Here is an 18,791-nt window from a genome sequence, read left to right on the forward strand (position 1 = left end):
AGTGCTGATGTACACAGGGTTTATTTTGCAGTTTGTGGCATTATAAAATTTAGGGATTTGCACAGATGGGCTGCTTTAAAAGATATTCAGGCTGTAACTGTATACCTGCTTATCTTGGAGCACGCCCCATTTATCTAGGTAGAATTTACTTCTGAGGAGACATGTCTAGGCCTTTGTGATCCTGGAACAAAGGTGCTATCAGATGGTATAAAAGCCGCCCACTTTAGGGCAGCAGTCCTGGATTCATTTCCAAATCTACCTCATATAACTGTCCCTCTATTATATCCAGTATTTCTACTGTGTAATTATTTGTAGCATTTGCTGGACTTCCTTGTAATAAAGTTGCAAAGCTGTTTTCTCTCTCTCTCTCTCTCTCTCTCTCTCTCTCTCTCTCTCTCTCTCTCTCTCTGTGTGTGTGTGTGTGTATGAGAAAGAGAGAGAGAGAGAGAGAGAGAGAGAGAGAGAGAGAGAGAGAGAGAGAGAAGGTTTCTTTATGACTGAATGTCTACATTCAGACATTATGTCTTCAGACATTATGTCTACTTGCTGAACTTTCTCCCATAGAAATAAATGGGACTAAAAGTGCTGAGCGTTTACTGCTACCATATTTACTTGAATCTAATACTTACCCGTTCCGGCCAAATTACGTTGCGAAAATTTAGATTACTTAAATTCGATGGTACATTTACATTCACCGGGAAATCCTTTTTTTTTTGTTTCAAGCTTCTGAAAATTGAGGTGCGCATTAGATTTGATGGCGCATTAGACTCAAGTAAATACAGTATTTGAACTCTATTACAGAATTGATTAAAATAAGGAGGTTGAAAATTCTCAACAATTGGTGTGTAGGGTCCTCCTGATTTTCTTTCAAGAAAGAATAACTATTAAGATTTTGGCTTATACCAGGCCAAAATGCACCACTTCAATGGAGCCACTTCTGATTTCCTGTAAAAAAGAAAAGAAAAAAAAGAACAAGGACACTTGTTACAGTACAGGATGGATATTAAGACTTGTATTTTTCTCTTTATAACCACAATTTCAATGAAACAAACAACTTTTCAATTTAAAAAGTCTTAATTATGTTAACTATTTATTGAAGAACAACCTATAACACCATGTTTTTGGTCATGTATCAAGTGGTCACGTATCTTTGCACTCTAAGATGACAATTTCTGAAAATGTACACATTCAAATCTTGGGTATATTTTCTATCACATGGATGTATGCCTATGCTTTTGGTGGAAGAGAAGATACAATATGAATTTCCCTCTCCCACCCCAAACAAGGGACTTCTCCTTTTTCAAATTACAATACATACAAATGCTTCAGCCTTCATGATGTAAAGAGAACTAGGCATGGAACTTGAAACAAAAGGAAACTTGCCTCACTGCAATATTCAACATATGCTCTAGTCATTTAAGTAAAAAAGTGTAAAAGTTGGCAGCAAAAGTGTGCAAGTTAAGGCTGCTTCAGGCTTACTGTGTGCTGGCAAGTTCAAGTGGAATTCATGAGGATTTTTGTTTTTTAAAAAACTTTCACATGTCAGATTAGATCAGTCTTGAACAACATGCATTTACCAGACCAGCAGCTCCATCTCATGGTATATCTGTTCTAACAGTGAGATGGAAACAACCCGGCAGAATACTGCATAAAACCTGCATTTCAACACTGAATATCTCTGTAATTGTACTATATTTCCAGCATTGTTACCTGCCCTTTCTCTATATTTAAACTGCTAGTAAGTGTAGTATGAACTTTGAAATGAGTTAGCATTTGGTAGCATATTCTAAACAGTTGCTTTACTTTGCACAACACAAAGTGTTTCATACAACTAAGCTCCTTCCTATTCTGAACCCCTATATAATTATAGATCAGAAACCAAGTAACACACCCTGGCACATTTCATGCACCAAAACACTCCTATGCTTCTCTGGAAATAAAACCTGTTAGCCAGTATGATCTGTATTTTGTGAACAGTTGCCACTCCAACATTCCTGTTCAAAAACTACCGCAGCTATAGGTGTCAGATGCCTCTCAGTTTTTGTCTGGAGATGGACAAATAATAATCTTCAAATCTGGACTGGAAGGTTGGGAACTATATAAGGTGGGCAAGTGGGACCTGTTTTGTGTGTGTCTCGGGCCACATTCCCTCAGGAGTAGTCTGTCAGGAATCAAAGACAGTAGTGGGTGGGTGGCCGCCCCACCCGTTTCCCCCCACTCTGCTCCTGCTGCCAGGAGAGAGACAGACAGATGACGTTTGCTAGAGGGCTAAACTGATCTTTTGCAGAGGCCCCCTCACCCCACTTGTTCTTCCACCATCACTCCATTTGGCTCCCCCCCCCCATTCCCCACTCTGCTCTCATTAAATTAAGAAGCATGCTGCTTGCACTTAGGCCAAGGATAGTGTGTGACCCTGAGGCCACATTTCCCTTGCCTCTGCTATATGGCATGTCTACTTTTCTTTTGCTGCCCCCTCCCCATTAATTACATCTTTATCTTTTATAAATGACCATCTCTTTCTAGCAAGGTAGCTCTGAAGCTAGTGTCTTTTTAGTGTATGATCACATGATCTTATTTACTAGTATATTTTGTCATGTAGAAACTTGTATAGCATTATTAATGGGAGAGCTTTTTGGCTCCATGGACCAGATCCTTGTCAGCCAATTTTATATGAAGGCCATAATTCTCATCCTTGTTGGTTAGGGCTACCATGTTAAAACCTGTCAAAAAGAAAAGGTGGTGGTGTGCCTGGAGAGGTGTTTGCCATTCACACCTTACTTGTTTGTTGTGGGAAACAGTTATGAAATTCTCGTTCACCTGCCATGTAATGCACACGGAGCCACTTTTAGATGCAGACGTTTGTGAAAGTGCACAGAAGTGATGTCTTAATTTAAGGACTAGGTCCTCAGGAGCAGCTTTCTGATAGAGGGGGAAGGATCACTTACAAGTTCTGCACTGGCTCATTACTTTTAAAAAGGTGTCAGCTGAGAATATGGAAGCCAGCAGAAAGTTAATTTTTATTTTATGCTACGTTCATGTCAATCAAGTAGGCTGCTTACAAAGTATTCTGAATGGCTTTTGGCAGGACCCATACACTGTGTGCCATATGGGGGGAGAAATGCAAATTAATTCTTGGGTTGAACATAAGAAGGATAAAATTTAAACTAGTTGAAGACACAAACAGCTGGAATAAGCCCCTTTTTAAAAAATAATGCATAGTTTATCATATGGCTATAGCCAGTGTGTAACTTAGCATGGAGCAAAGCTCTTAGGCTAAGACTCCTGTTTCTCATTGTATGAATGGCTTTGAATATTCAGTCGAGAAGGAACGTGTCTGTTCTGACCTCATATATTCTTGGAATGTAAACTAGGTTACAGGACTGAGAATGTTTGCTGTAGACTTTAATTACAATTGCACAAGCCGAGCTTTACCCCACCAGATGTTTTGGACAATTCCCATCATTCCTGGCTATTGGCCATTGCTGGGGGTGATGGGATTTGAAATCCAACAACTGAGGGGCAACTCCTGTCCTACTCTAAAATCCTGTTTTCTACTCCAACTAAGGCAAAACCCGAACCTTCCCCTCTACCCAGCTAGTGGGGGTTTACAGAGTAGTGGGGCCACAGCACTGCCACCCAGGCTGGCAAGGTGAAAGATGGGGGGGGGTAGGAAGGCAGCTCATTATGCCACCAGGCTCAAATTGGACCACATACTGTTGTGTGACAGCAGTGCAACTGGCTGGGGAGTCAACAAATGCCAAGCTGGCTCAGCTCCACCCCTTCCCCACCCCCAGAATGTCTCATTTCAAGCCTTGTGATGGATACTGTTTAGTGAGCAGAAGGGGGAACATTGCACTGAACAGTGATGCTTGTGTCACTCTGTCATCAGCCAGCAGCACTCCAGTGCAGCAATATGTGTTGGGCAAAGGAAAACTTTCACCTTAACAACAACAACAACAATTTGAATACTGCCCTATACCTGTAGATCTCAGAGTGGTTCACAACATAAAATCACAATATAAAAAACAGCAAAACATAATAAAAACAGCCCAATAATCCCCCCTTCCAACACATTTTACAAGGGCATTGGACGTCAATTAGCCAAAGGCCTGGTTAAAAAGGAACGTTTTCGCCTGGTGCCTAAATATGTATAATGAATGTGCCAGCCGAACCTCCCTGGCAGAGCATTCCACAAAAGGGGAGCCACTGCAGAGAAGGCCCCGTTCTCATGCTGCCACCCTCTGGACCTCTTGTGGAGAAGGCACACCAAGAAAGGCCTCACAAGATGATCTCGGGGTCCACGTAGGTTCATATGGAGAGAGGCAGTCCTTGAGGTATTGCTGTGCTGGTGGACTACTCTGTAAGCAAACTAAGCATGTGAAACTAAATTAATTGTATACTATTTTCCTGTTTCCCCACCCTCTGTTGAATTTTAAACTTTTAAGCTCCTTGGATCAAATACCTGTACTCTTTAAAAACCATGCACACTGATGACACTATGTAAACAAATAAAAATGTGTTCTGAAAATGTGACAGAAGGAGTTGCAAACATGTATTTTCTGTTGAGCAACATGGAAAACTATTTACCTGTCCATCACGTGTTTCCTCGGGAGTTTCTAAAAAAGAAGGTAAGTCATTTGAATGAGCTAGGTAGCAAAACAATCAAGATAGAAATACTATTTCAATTAAATCCAGTTTCTTTTTAAGATGCACATAGTAAATGATACACACACAGAGATACATACAGGCCAACTTCACACTTTTTCTTATGGCAGACCTGCCATGTGGAGAGTGCTTTCTTATTCATGTAAACGTGGGCTATTCATGTGCTCCAATATAGTAGGTCTGTTTCTCATTTATCCCCATCTCCTACTGTAGTGTACAAAAGTAAATGTAGGTGCCAGTAGAACAGACCTGCCTTGGGCAGAGCATAGGGAAGACTAAGATGCTGGTCAAGAATATGGCTATGCAGTCAAAAAAGCACTTGGAGGAGCTGAGCGGCATTAAAATTGAGAAAAAGATTAAGTATTTAGGTGTCTGACTGACAGTAAAGAATCCCAACATATTCGAGACAATTATGTTAAGGTATGGAAAGATGTTTAAAAAGATTTGGAAACATGGGGGAGAATGAAACATTCATTTTTAGGAAGGATTCCAGCCATAAAGATGAATGTTTTACCTAAGATGTTATTCTTATTCCAAATGATACCAATAATAAATAACACAAGCTACTAGTATAGTGTATTCCAGTTTCCTGTTTATTCTTACTGTCTATTTCACTTCTTTTCTATGCTCATTCTGTATTTCAATCACAACTTGCCATAAAGTGTCTTCTCCAGGGTCACATCTTCACTGTCTTAGCCAGACTCACTGTTGTCAGTCTGTTACTAACCAAAACATCTGCACACATGATCTGTGACACGCAATATAGATTGATTTAGATTTGTTGCTACGCTAATACTTTCCCTAAATGAACTCCCTTTAACTACATGTATTTTTGACTGGGAACCTTTATGAGACCAATCTGCCTAACCTTTGACTTCAACATTGTGATTGCTTTGCAGGTATAAAAGAATTGCAAGAATTGAAACAAAGAGCTAGCTCTGATTCAAGCGTTGAACAATTAAGTGATGACGGAACAAGTGAGATACATGATTATGTGGACCACCTCTTGGTTTTATGTTTCTGATAGAACTATCTAATTTGGGCCCTCAACCCCTTTAAATGGAGCAGCCTATGTTCACCCAATCATAGCCATTCTATTTTTACCTAACCTTGCTAGGGTATAACAAAAATGTTCTTTGAATGAGACAATATGGGAATATGGGGGAATAAAAGAGCTCATTACATAGGAAGATAATTAAGCAGTGCATGGTAAAAACTCTGCAACTGTACTATGACTGTGAAATGTCTTTCATTTGCTTTAAATATTTACCATAATGCTAGAGAGACACCAGTTCATTCATGGGACTGAGGAATTAAGGCACAAAAGATGATTGGTTCCTCCAATTGCTTAGACCAAGGGTTGTCAAGCAGGGAGGGGGTTCTACGGCACAAGCTGAATCCTCCTTCCATCGAGCACTGGGGGGGGGGGGCCAGTAAGGAAATGCTACCATCAAGGAAGATGCATTAGTGGGCAGTAGGTATAAAAAGGTTGACTACCCCTGGCTTAGACCATGCTGTCTCACTGCTACAGATCAGCACTCTGCAGGTCAACTAGGAATCCTCACAAGTGATGGTTCCCCCCACTATAAAATTCTTCCAGACCTGTCAGCTGATCAGTTTCCAAACCACTCCTTGTTATACACATTTGAGATTATCCTTACCAGTCCGACACCAAGATGCAGGTTTGTCCACCTGTGGAGCCGTGCAATTGCCTGTTACAAATTCACAGTCCCTTTTGTCTGTCTCCTTAGAAAAAGTAGATCTTAAAAGAAACAGGCAAAGTATAATGTGAAGGACTGCACATAATTGTAAAAATGCTTTGTAGACCTCACACTGCAAGCCTCTGCATGTCTTCTCAAACGTAGGTCTCACTGATTAAACTGGGCTTACTCCTAACATACAGGCTTCCAGCCTTACTGTTTTGAGCTCCCTGAGGCTCAAAAATCTCAATTACAAAAACTTTATGTGCACAGAATGGATTGGATCCAGATTTAGTCCTGTTGGGAATAGATTCACATCAGTTTGTTCATGATGTGCTAAAGTAGATGTGGGTGTGGCCACAGCACACTCTCACACACACATGCTCATATCTATTTATTTCATGGAATTTATATATATACAATCAAGGATTGTAAAAAAAGAAAAGAAAACCTCAGTGTGAACAACCCACCTCCATTGCTGATGCGTGCAGACAGGGGCATAGGAAGGGGTGGGGGCAGTCCACCCCAGGTGTCATACCTGGGGGGGAAACAAAATCCCCCCTGGGCAGATCGCTGCCGTGCCAATCAGCCCCCTGGGTTGATTGCCGCCCCCCGGGTGCACAGCATGTGCCCTGCTCCGGGTGCCAAGCGGCCAGCTCCATGACTGCGTGCAGATCAGCTGGGGTGGGGGTGGGGTCAGTATTTGCATGCTCACCAGGCCGCAGGGCTAGTTGGAGAGATTTAAGCCCAGTATTCTGTCTACTTTTTTGTCCTGTAGATCAGATGTATTGAATTAATCTATATATAGAGTTACCATTAACATTTCTTACCACAGTGAAATCTCAGGGCATGTTACAACAATGTAGAAATACTAATATTGTATTAAAACAATTTACAGTCTCAGGCATGAGCATAGCCAGCGGGGTGCAGGGGCGCAGCTGCCCCCCAATCAAGCAAATAAATACAAGTACTTAACTAACTGACCAATTGTTTTGCAGATAACCCAGTTCTGCCCCCTCCAACATAAAGCCTGCCCCCCAAAATAAATCCTGGCTATGCCCATGGTCTCAGGATCACTAATATATTAGTAAGGAACTAAGAGACCATTTTATTTAATCTCTGTGTGTGCGTGTGTGTTTGGAAATTCAAGTGAGGATGCATCAGAAACCAATAAAATGTTGAAGAGGCCATGCAGAGCCCAACAAAATGAAGATGATGATCCAAAACTAGGCACCCTGGAATGTTTAGCTAACCATGTTTGCAAAAATTTCTGAAGGGGCACTGAGAGACCTCAGCAGAATGTCCATTGCTTTATTCCTTTTTCAGGTAAATGGATATTAAAATAAACTTGTGTGCTCTTCTTTAGACTAATGAGCCTTCCATTTGAATACTAGCTGCATATCCTTGGCAACAATAATAAAGGAAATGGCCTATTACTGAGAATTGTGTATAGCTTCTACGTATATAAATGACAGTTTATCAGAATGTTTTGTGGATGCCCAGAATGTTTCAACATTTCTGAGGATTTTAATATAATCATAAAAAGTATGTTGGTTTATACAGTAAAGTTTAATTGTTGGTCATAATTTTTTTATGTAGGCAGTTTCCTTATTAGGGAAACAAAATCAGCATTTTGCTTTGCAACTTGTTAGTTAAAAATCTAGGTGAGTATTGCCTTCACTGAATAGAAAATCAGTTTTGATTTGTGTATCTTTTTGTGTACTTATTTGCATTGTAGTGATTGTGAGCAGAAGAAGGGGTGGAGGGAGCAACATTCTTTCACAGTAACTTAGGTTTCTTCATCAATAGGGAAATATCAATTAATTTGCAAAACTGTTACACCATGTGTCATTGTCTAACTTAATGATCAAATGCCTCTTTTTCAGTTGCAGCATGTAAATTGTTATCCTGAGAATGTGAATGCTCTGATGTAATTGCACATTAACTTGCTTGATGGTGTAGTTAGCATTAAGTAGAATTAGCCTTTGATGATACACACGATTCAGTCTGAATGTAAAATCCCCCTTTTCTGCTGAGAAGATAAGCTTTGGATATGCTGCAGCGTTTTGGTTGCAAAACAGTGAAGACTGTTATAGTGGCTGACTGGTTTTTGTTTTTTTTAATTGGTTAATAGTCTATTGTCATGTGATGATATGGCCAAAGGCTGAAACAACAAAAACTGAACTGAATGGAGGTTAGGCAAGCAGCTATGAATGTAGAGTAACATTGCAGCTCTTCAGCTTTCTCTGAGCCATGCTAAAGCCACAATAATGCAACCACCTCTCCCACTAAGCTTTATTGGCTCAAGAAAAGAAACTAAGGAACTTCATTGGAGACCAGATTAGGTGAGTTTCAAAATGGAAAGATCCTTTTGGCCTCCGGCTCCATTATCTTTTCTGTAGTCTCTTGATCAGCTTTCCTACACATAGCTGCGGATTCCATGGTGACCTGTAAATTGCTTTTTTGGCTGCCAAATTGCTGTAACCCTTCTATTTTTATGTTTTTAAGAGAGCTTAAAACTGTCGATCCTCTTTAGACATTTATTTCTTTAAAATTGACCAGTGCTTGGGAGGATTTCAACTATATCCAAAAGGCTTAGAAGAAGATGTTGCTTCTAGTTTTCATTAAAGTCAACAAACATGAAAAGCCCAGAAGGGGATAAAAGCAACTTAGTGACTTTTACCTAATACATATAAATCTACCTAAGAGCTGTATGCAATAGAAGTACTCAGAGTACTACATTTATTTCTATCTAAGATGCAGAAATAGGCTTGGTGTCACATGATCCTTCACAATGCCAAGTTTAATGAGGCTCAAAAGACTGTGAGATGAGTAAAATAAGGTCAGTCTGGGTTGGGCCAGTTTGGCTTAATGTGAAAATAATTGTGATGTTTTTCTATCATGGTGACAGTTTGCTTTGGTGCAGGACACTTGGAATACTATACTAGAAAATGTTTTAGTAGAGCATTTGTTAGATGCTTTGTTTACCCTTTCTTAAAAATGAATGCTGAAAACTCCCCAATGTTACACACATGGTTTGTGACAAAGACCACTAGTTCAAGTGGAAGGGGAGGAGAAAGATAATAAAATACAAACTGTATTTTAATATACAGGGTGATGTGAAAGTAAATATTCAAATTAAAGTCTAATAATAAGTTCAACCCATTTAAGTCCATGGCCTTAAATCACATTTAATTGTGAATGTGATTCTGATACTCAATTTAGCAGTTCTTATTGAAACACTTTGGGACATCATATGTCAAAACTGCACAATGCAGTTGCATGCTCACAGTTATACCATATAAGGACTGTGCTTGGTATCTTGTTGATAAAAGTCCTCCTTTCTCCCTTGGAGGGCCTGTCTAGGAAAGTCACATATGGTAGCAACAAGAGACACTGTTCAAGAAAGATGTTATGTGATCCTGAGATGATATTTCTTGCCTTTTTGACATTGCACCTTTGATGCATTCCTGTTTGGAATCTTTTGAAAAGTGCTGCTATCCTTCACTAAAGAGAGTCTCATTTTTTAAAATTATATAAGGACATACTCTGACACAAGCAATTTAATACTATGCAGGTAAACAGGTTTGTTCAACCTTCTGTGAATCAAAGGCAGGTTGATTAGAATGTTTTCACATTTATTATGTTTACAGTACACCCTTTCTGACACACCTTTAATATTATGTGCATGCTGGCATTGCTTCCTGGCTCATCAGTTTTAAGAAAAAAAGAGATAACTAGCAGTTCAGGGCGAGGGGAGTGGAAAGAAACAATGCATTATTCATGTTATAAGTACCAAAGTTGTTGTTCTATTAATATAGCACAGAAAAGGATGCCTAAATACTTTTACATGTTCAAAAAACATGTAGAACCTTGCTCTTACAAGTAGAACACATCCATATGACTATAACTAATGGAAGGTTTGTAACTGTATACTTAAACCTTACAATGAATGGTCCAAAATGGCACTAATGATGATGAAGGAAATGTGTTTGGCAAAGGAAATATAAACATAGTAGAGATTTGATAGGCTTGAAAAATGGAATGAAGTACAACACTAAAAATGGAATCTATCCTATTTTTGCAGCAGCAAAGCAAATTATAATTGCCTATTTGTAAAATGTGATATTGTAATGTCAGCAAAGATAATGTATAAGTTTTGGTATTCTTATGTCTAGGAAGGCAAAACCAAAGTCCAACTGGAAACTGATACAGGGAGACTGGATATTAAAATTCTGATTCAAATCACAACAAAAGAGTGAAAAATGAATTGGTTATCTGTAGTCGTGTAAATGCTAATAGTATTCGCAATAATGCTAATGGTGGAAAAATACAACTGTAAGACTTGTAACTACAGAGATGATGAATTATTTACAAAGTTTTTAGCTTTTTTCAAGGAAAACTTATTGAATAAAGTGTAGAAAGGCTTATTTTAGCTCTTCAGCATACTATGTGCCCAGTGGCATAGCGGGGAGGGAGGGCTATCACCCCAGGCACAGTGTTTTGGGTGGAGCATCAAGGCACAATGAGCTGTTGTGTCCTTGAGGCAGCAGGTGTGTGTCCTGGCCCCTGTGAGCCCAGCACTGCTTTTGTGAGCTGCACTGCTTGCAGGAAGGATGCCCAGTGATCCTGGGAGCCATGCCCATAGGTCCCTGGGCTCTCAGGGACCAGGGCACAAGACTGTTGCCTCCTTTTCAGCCACCCTCCAATTGGAGGGCGCCATGAGAAGGACACAACAGCTCAAGGCTGTGAGCCAACTGCCACTCACAAAGGCAGCGCTGGGCTCGCACTCCAGATGGGTGGCTGAGAAGGATGCAACGGCTCCCAAAACTGTGATCACCCACAGCTCTGGGCAGCCCTCTCCCACACTACGATTGGCTGCAGCTTGCTCCAGGGGCAGAAATGCGAGTGTTCGCAGCATTACAGAGGGGCACCGCCGCCTCTCCGAAGCTTCTGCCCTGAGGGAGCGCTGCCTCTCCAACACTTCCACTCCGGAGCCGGCCGCAGTATTTAGCCCCACTTTACATGTGGATAAAAATACAGTGGTACCTCAGGTTGCATACGCTTCAGGTTACATACACTTCAGGTTACAGACTCCGCTAATCCAGAAATAGTGCTTCAGGTTAAGAACTTTGCTTCAGGGTGAGAACAGAAATCGTGCTCCAGTGGCGCGGCAGCAGCGGGAGGCCCCATTAGCTAAAGTGGTGCTTCAGGTTGAGAACAGTTTCAGGTTAAGAACGGACCTCCGGAATGAATTAAATACTTAACCTGAGGTACCACTGTGTAGTATCAATAGAATATAATTCAAATGTTGGCTTTTCTGACTATATTTTTTGCAGTATATTTTCTCATCAGATCCTCTGTAGGACAAGAAATGAAGATGTATTAATGTAGTCTTGTCAACCTAGCGTGAGGTAGGAACTTGGCAATGTGCAAATATATGCAAGTTGCTCCATAAAAAATTGCACATTATGTTCAGCTGCAATGTTTTATAACAGTGAGGAGAAAGTTTATCAGGTTTCTGGCCTCTAGCAGAAGTCAATTATTTCTGTGCCAATCTGAAGTTATTACAGGGAGTTCCTTTTCATCTCACATTAGAGTTGGTGGGGTTCATGTGACTTCTAAGGGATGAAGACTTGCTTTTGTATTTGGGAGCTCAAGAGGAGGGAAAATACAGGGATAGTGGATCTGCCTTATTTTAGGGTTGGCGGCATTCCCTTGGATTTTAACGGCCTGAAGAAGCTGTTAATGAGCGTTGGAAGCTCTCTTTATGTTCTTCAGCTCAGCAAGAAGTAATCTCAGCCTTTGGGAAGGGAAAGCACTTTATGAAGCTTCAATGATTGCAAATAAGTTTAGCTGAGAGGATCAGCAATCTGTGATGCCCCTTCTTATCCATTTTAGAATTCAAAACAGCAAGGCAAGAAGTAAAACTAAAGTTGAAAAACCAAAATAATTGTTAGCATTCCAGTGCTCAGCTTACTATGGGGGACAATATACATTGCAAGAATAGGAAGTAAATATTCTAAAATAAGTCTGCTGGAGTTTGGATTATTGTGTAAATTCTTTGCATGGAATATTATTAAACTCTTCCCAAGCTCATGGGAACTGGAACCTATGTCCTTGGAATTAATTCCCACTACATTCAAAGGAACTTGCTTCCTAAAATGGACATTGAGGCAGCAGGCTTAAGCTGATGTTTCAACCTATGTAGGGTTTGTTAAAAAAAAAGTTTAGGTAGCAGTTCAGCTAACACATTCCTGGAAGTATAAGCACATTTACCTGGAAATACCTTTGACCGAAACTAACAAGGTTTGATATAACTGTTATGGTCCAATAAGCCTGGGAATGAGTCATGTGTTGTATGTTTTGCACGTTCAGCTTACTTTCTTAAACCAAAAATCTTATATCATCTAAATCATGTAACAGGGGTTTAAGGGGTTCATCTAAACCAGGATATGAAACCAGAATTGTGAACCACTTGAAGATTGTTGAGTGCCTTGGTGGAGCACTTACTGAGCATGTTTATTCAGAAGTTAATTCTACTGTGCTCTTGAACAACAAATCCTTAGTTTCCTGACAGTTGGCCATGCTGGCTGGGGCTTATGGGAGTTTTAGACCATCAACGTTTGGAGGGCAATGTCTTGGCCACCTGCCCTAGTGTGTTTAGGACTGCAGCCTTCATAAATTGTTTTTTTCCTACAAATCCAAGCACCTACATTTATTTTAATAGCATTTTCTTTCCACCTGCCACTTCAACATCAGCACCAGCATCAAAATCAGTGCCATACAGTGGTACCTCGGGTTACATACGCTTCAGGTTACAGACTCCGCTAACCCAGAAATAGTACCTCAGGTTAAGAACTTTGCCTCAGGATGAGAACAGAAATCGTGCTGCAGCGGCATGGCGGCAGCAGGAAGCCCCATTAGCTAAAGTGGTGCTTCAGGTTAAGAACAGTTTCAGGTTAAGAACGGACCTCCAGAACGAATTAAGTACTTAACCCGAGGGACCACTGTATTATGAAAAGCACAGCCCCCTGATAAGGCTGTTTAGAAGAGCACCATTAACTGCTAAACGTTTAAGGAGATATGAGAAGACTGCACCACTATTAAGAAAATCACAGGTCCTAAGATAGAGCTTTGTTATTCCAGCCCTGGTCAAAACAGCCTTGATCTCTATTTTCAGGGGAAAAACAAGTAAGTTGCAGGGCCACGGACAGATCTTTTTCAATTGTTTTGCAACCTTTTCCCAGGCCACCTGATTGCACCTCATGCTAGGGTTGCCATGTATCAGGGAATTCCCAGACATGTCTTCTTTTGGTGATCCTACAGGCCCATCCAGGGGGAATCAATTTTTTAAAAAAGGTGCACAGGTTCTGGCTTGGTGGTGGCCTAAAAAAGCTCAACAACTTTTTGTGTCTGGATTTTCACCTCTTGAAATATGGCAACCCTACCTCATGCACCAAAGTTTGAGACCATGAATGAATGAATGAATGAACATAAGAAAAACATGAATAAAAGAGGAATTAGAATTTAAAACAGGTAATTGTTAAAGCAAATAGGAACAAAAAAAACAAGCATAGGATAAAGCATGTGAATAGAATACGAGATTAAACACAGATAATGGATGGATAAGAACTGATAAGAAAAAACAGATTTGAACTAAGAGACATGCAGTTAAAACAACTGTAAGAGACCCTCTGACCTACAAAATTAAAGGAGTTTGTCTTCAAGGAACTACATATGTGTTACAGTATACATTTTGAAGCCAATGTATGCTTAATTGCCAAGTTAAAATATCTGCTTTAGAGTAAATTATGCTAGATGACAGTAACTAATAAAATGCTACATTCTTCTCCAAATGCAACACTCCTGCATGCACCGAGTATCTTTACCTTGTAGAGCTGTTGTATGTCACATGTGTGAAACATCGAGCGCTGGCACTGGAGGTTGGGAGACTGTCCTGAACTTTCTGGTCCTCCTGTGGCTGTATAGTCAGGTTTACAAAAGCGTCACTCAAAGCATCTTCTCTGTCCATATGGCCTGGAATCTCTAGGTGTTTTTAAAATTAAAAACAGAAATTAAGAATAAAGTTTACTATTGCTACATGTTTTACTGGATACAGTGGTACCTCGGGTTAAGAACTTAATTCGTTCTGGAGGTCTGTTCTTAACCTGAAACTGTTCTTAACCTGAAGCACCACTTTAGCTAATGGGGCCTCCCGCTGCCGCCGCCACAAAATTTCTGTTCTTATCCTGAAGCAAAGTTCTTAACCCGAGGTAATATTTCTGGGTTAGCGGAGTCTGTAACCTGAAGCATCTGTAACCCGAGGTGGTACTGTATAGGAATTGGCTTTTCAAAGCAATTACTACAGAAGACTAGCTATGAAGTATTTATACAATCTCAATGGTGATAGTAACTGACTTTCACAATAATTATTACTAGCTGGGACTAGAACCTGTCAAAGTGGTTTTCTATTAAAAGAAGTCTCCTATTATATATTTAGTCACACCCTGCCTTTGCCCCTGATGGAACCAAAGGCAACTTCTTACTCATATATTGGTGACCTGAGCTACCTGCATGTTGATCAAAACAGGAACATATTTATTAAGGTATTTGTATCTCACATTTGTAGGCAATTGGCCTTTGCATAGTGGCTTACAATGCAATAATGAAAACATTATTCTATTTAATTTAAATAGTATTTCATAAACAGCGAAAATAGAGTAATAAGTTTAAAACTTTAGAACAACATCAGGAATGAAAAACAGATTGGGATAAAGACTTCCTTAAAGCCTATTTAAAAGCAGCTAAAAGAAGATCCTAAATGTACATTCATTGGGTTCAGACCCAACGTAGCAGGCTCTGGAGGAAGACCAGGAAGAATAGGAGGGCCAAGCTGGAGCAGAGAGACCCTTCTCTCCCTCCAAATGTACCTGGCTCCAATGCTGAGACAGGAGTCCCAGCTCCCTCCCTTCTTGTGGGGGGCAGGGTGCTGCTGGACCTGTGGAGAGATCCACGCCACTTCCTGGGGTGGCAGAGCAGACCTCAGAGGGGCAAATGTGCCTGGTGCTCTCATTTTGTATAGATTTTGAGACAAATATGACAATGAAAACTCAAAACTGGCTAGTTTTTTTTAAAGCTCCACAATAGTTTATTATATAATCAAGGAATATGTAAATATGACATGAACTGGCAAAAGCCAGGTGACACCACCTTGCCTGTTGCTCAGGACCATCTCTGGTGAGCATCCAGCATCCAACAGTAATCAGCCAACAGGGAAGTGGACCACTTTTCGAAGAAATCCAAGTGGGAATGGAGAAAATGGATCTTTAAGGACATATTGCAGCCAGGTTTGTGATACAGAGACATGTTCTCAATCAGTTCCTTGTAGTTTTCTACCCTGATATTTCCGAGAAAGTTAGTTGACACCATATGAAATGCACCCCAAGCTTTTTTCTCATCACCCTGAAGCAGGTTGTCTAACATTTTGTCTTTGATGAGCTCGCAGATCTGAAGACCCACAAAAACTCCCTCTTTAATTCTTACTTCACTGAATCGAGGAAATTTTTCAGGCAGGCACTTGAAAGCTGATCTATGGCTTTTACAAAGTTTTTCATCAGACCGAGTTTGATGTGTAGGGGCAGTAGTGAGATTTTTGTTTGTTTCTGCCAGTGCTGGGAGTTGCACAGTCTTCTCTCTGACATTCAGAGATTTCCTCTGATGCCAGTCTCTCTTCACAAAGTGCAAAGTCTTTGCTCGGCTGTCCCATTCACATAAAAAACAGCAGTACTTTGTATATCCCAACTGCAGACCCATCAACACAGACCCTACCTTCAAGTCACAAGAGAGATGCTAGCCATACTTGCTGCGTTGAAGACAGTCTGTTTTAGGTTGTTGTAGGTTTCTTTCATGTAGACAGCATGTCTGACTGGAGCAGATGGAATTCTATTTCCATTATGCAGCCACACCATCTTGAGACTCAATTTTGAGGAGCCTATGAATAGTCACTATTCTTGTGTGATTCCGAGGACATCCATTACATCATCTACATTGTAGCAGAACACAAGGTCATCTTCCTTTCTGAGGAGCACAGGGTCATCTTCCTTTCTGAAGTAAGGTGCAACCTGCTGCTGACGACTGTGAAATGAAATCATTAGGACATTTTCCTTGATACAATTCGATTGTTAAAGTCCTGATCCCAGTAACTCCACTTTGGCCTTGGGTGGCTCCAGATGACGAACAAAATCATTCAGTTCTTCTTGTGCAAGATGGTATGGTCAGATGGCAGACCATGGCAAACATCTGGATCATCATTAGACACTGAAGGCTGAGGAGAACCCAACATCAGTTCACCTCCCTTCTCACTGTCTCAATCGATGGAAAATTACCTTGAAGGTTCAGGAATGGGAAGTCCTTTGCCATGTGGAACTGGTCAGAAAGAAGACGGCATGTTTGGGTATGCTACTGTCCACTTCTTTTTCCTTGTGAATGATGGAGATGAACTGAGGATTAAATCTGTAAATTAAAATTTAAACCCTTTGTCCCACGCGTGTGGGAGAATTATGAGAGTAAACAGGTTGTGAAGCCCTTTTAGCAGAGTGAAAACACTTATTAACTGTTGCAGCTTACTGGAAGCTATGAATTAGGAAATCACACCTTTTTATCCCTGTTTGTTTGTGGTCTGCTGACCTTCCCTTCTCTGTCCCTGTAGCTAAGAATTTTAAGACAAAAAAAAGGGTAATTACTTCTTAGTTACAAAATACACATGAGTTCCAATATGGAGCCTGGGCTTTCAGCAGAGCCCAGGCATGTATATCTGCTCATATTGCTGCCTGGAAAGAAGAGAGACTGAGGCAAGGAGGAAAGAGAAAATATTAAGATCCTTTGTCCTATTTCCCACCACAGGAAGTAGGGGATATGACATCACACAGACCCCTCTTCTCAAGGAATACAGGAACTCTGTGAGCCTTAACCCCTTCATATGCTTATTTAGCAAATGAAACTGTCATTTTGACAGAAGATGTTCCCACAGGGATGCCTTCAGAAACAGGTGGTACTATTCAGAAGTAGCAGTCATTTGCGTGATTGCTTGGCTGCCTCCAAGCCATAGGAACAGCAAATGGCTGTTTGCCTTTCTCCCACGTATTCCCCCCACACACGTATTGAATCATATGTGTGGGGCCCAGGCCTTGTCCTGGTCCTCAATCTTACATCCAAAATTGAGCTGATACGCCTTTTTACTATCAGACTGATGACACTTTTCTGGCTTGAAAATGTCACTTCCCCACAAATGTAACAAAAGTTTTATCTGCACTATTAACACATTTACAAGGCATCACTACTGTTGGATCTACACTGCAGGGATCACTTTTGTAGTACTTATGACACAGGGGTAAATGGGAGAGTAGCGCACAAATGACTTGCTCACCCTGCACGACTTTGTTTTATACTAATGATTGCATCAATTTATGTCAGCAATTGACTCAACTACATTACTCAACAGCATGTCATTGGTCCTGGGAGTGGTGTGTATGATGAGTTGATGCAATATGATGCCATATGTCTCAATCAATCAAATAGAGCGTTTGAAATAGAGCGTTGCCAAATGAAATTGTGTAGTCAACATGGACTGGGTTGTTTATGCATGGCTATCTTTGGATCTCCTAAACAGGAGCCAATCAACAATTTCAATTGTCATTTTCAGATTAGTAAAGATAGAATCATAGAATCATAGAGTTGGAAGAGAACACAAGGGCCATCGAGTCCAACCCCCTGCCAAGCAGGAAACATCATCAGAGCACTCCTGACATATGGTTGTCAAGCCTCTGCTTAAAGACCTCCAAAGAAGGAGACTCCACCACACTCCTTGGCAGCAAATTCCACTGTCGAACAGCTCTTACTGTCAGGAAGTTCTTCCTAATGTTTAGGTGGAATCTTCTTTCTTGTAGTTTGGATCCATTGCTCCGTGTCCGCTTCTCTGGAGCAGCAGAAAACAACCTTTCTCCCTCCTCTATGTGACATCCTTTTATATATTTGAACATGGCTATTTGAATTTCAGAGGCATTTTGTGTGTTGTGCAGTGCAGCTTATATTCCACACTAAACTGCTTCGTATTCTAAGCGTGTTTTTAACTGAGGTCTCTCTTCTGCTGGAGAGTGTGCAAAGCCCCATGTCTAGGCACCCAGTTAATTCTTTTGTCAGTTACACACACGTGGGGCAGATCTATTTTCCACCTCCAAATAAATTGTATAGATGAAAGGACCATGACATCCTGGAGCCAGGATGTGCTTCATGCTGCAGCTGATAGCCCTGGTAGATATGTGTGAGTCTGACACCTTCCGCTTCATGTCATGTGGTACCACAAGACATTCCACATCATGAATCATTCTATGTTAAAATATAGTTGAATAAACTGTGAGATAGCAG

The 18,791-nt window shown here is 40.7% G+C and overlaps 1 protein-coding gene across 8 annotated transcripts in view; it reads right to left on the reverse strand.

The window, feature by feature from the left end:
* Positions 1-393: 393 nt before the first annotated feature.
* WDPCP (WD repeat containing planar cell polarity effector) overlaps positions 394-18,791 on the reverse strand; it is a 170,431-nt gene continuing 152,033 nt past the window's right edge. For 5 of the 8 annotated variants that reach the window (XM_081906213.1, XM_081906216.1, XM_081906214.1 and 2 more), the window contains exons 15-18: positions 14,258-14,414; positions 6,327-6,427; positions 4,588-4,616; positions 396-945 (exon numbers count right to left, since the gene is read on the reverse strand). In XM_081906213.1, coding sequence (XP_081762339.1) covers positions 898-945; positions 4,588-4,616; positions 6,327-6,427; positions 14,258-14,414 — 335 coding nt within the window. In that variant the 3' untranslated portion in view covers positions 396-897. Of the gene's footprint in view, positions 946-4,587; positions 4,617-6,326; positions 6,428-14,257; positions 14,415-18,791 lie in introns of all 8 variants that reach the window. The other 3 variants (XR_014166928.1, XM_081906217.1, XM_081906219.1) reach the window with 3 other exon arrangements.

The sequence above is a fragment of the Podarcis melisellensis genome, assembly GCF_964234715.1.
Source record: "Podarcis melisellensis genome assembly, chromosome: 3".
Taxonomy (NCBI): domain Eukaryota; kingdom Metazoa; phylum Chordata; class Lepidosauria; order Squamata; family Lacertidae; genus Podarcis; species Podarcis melisellensis.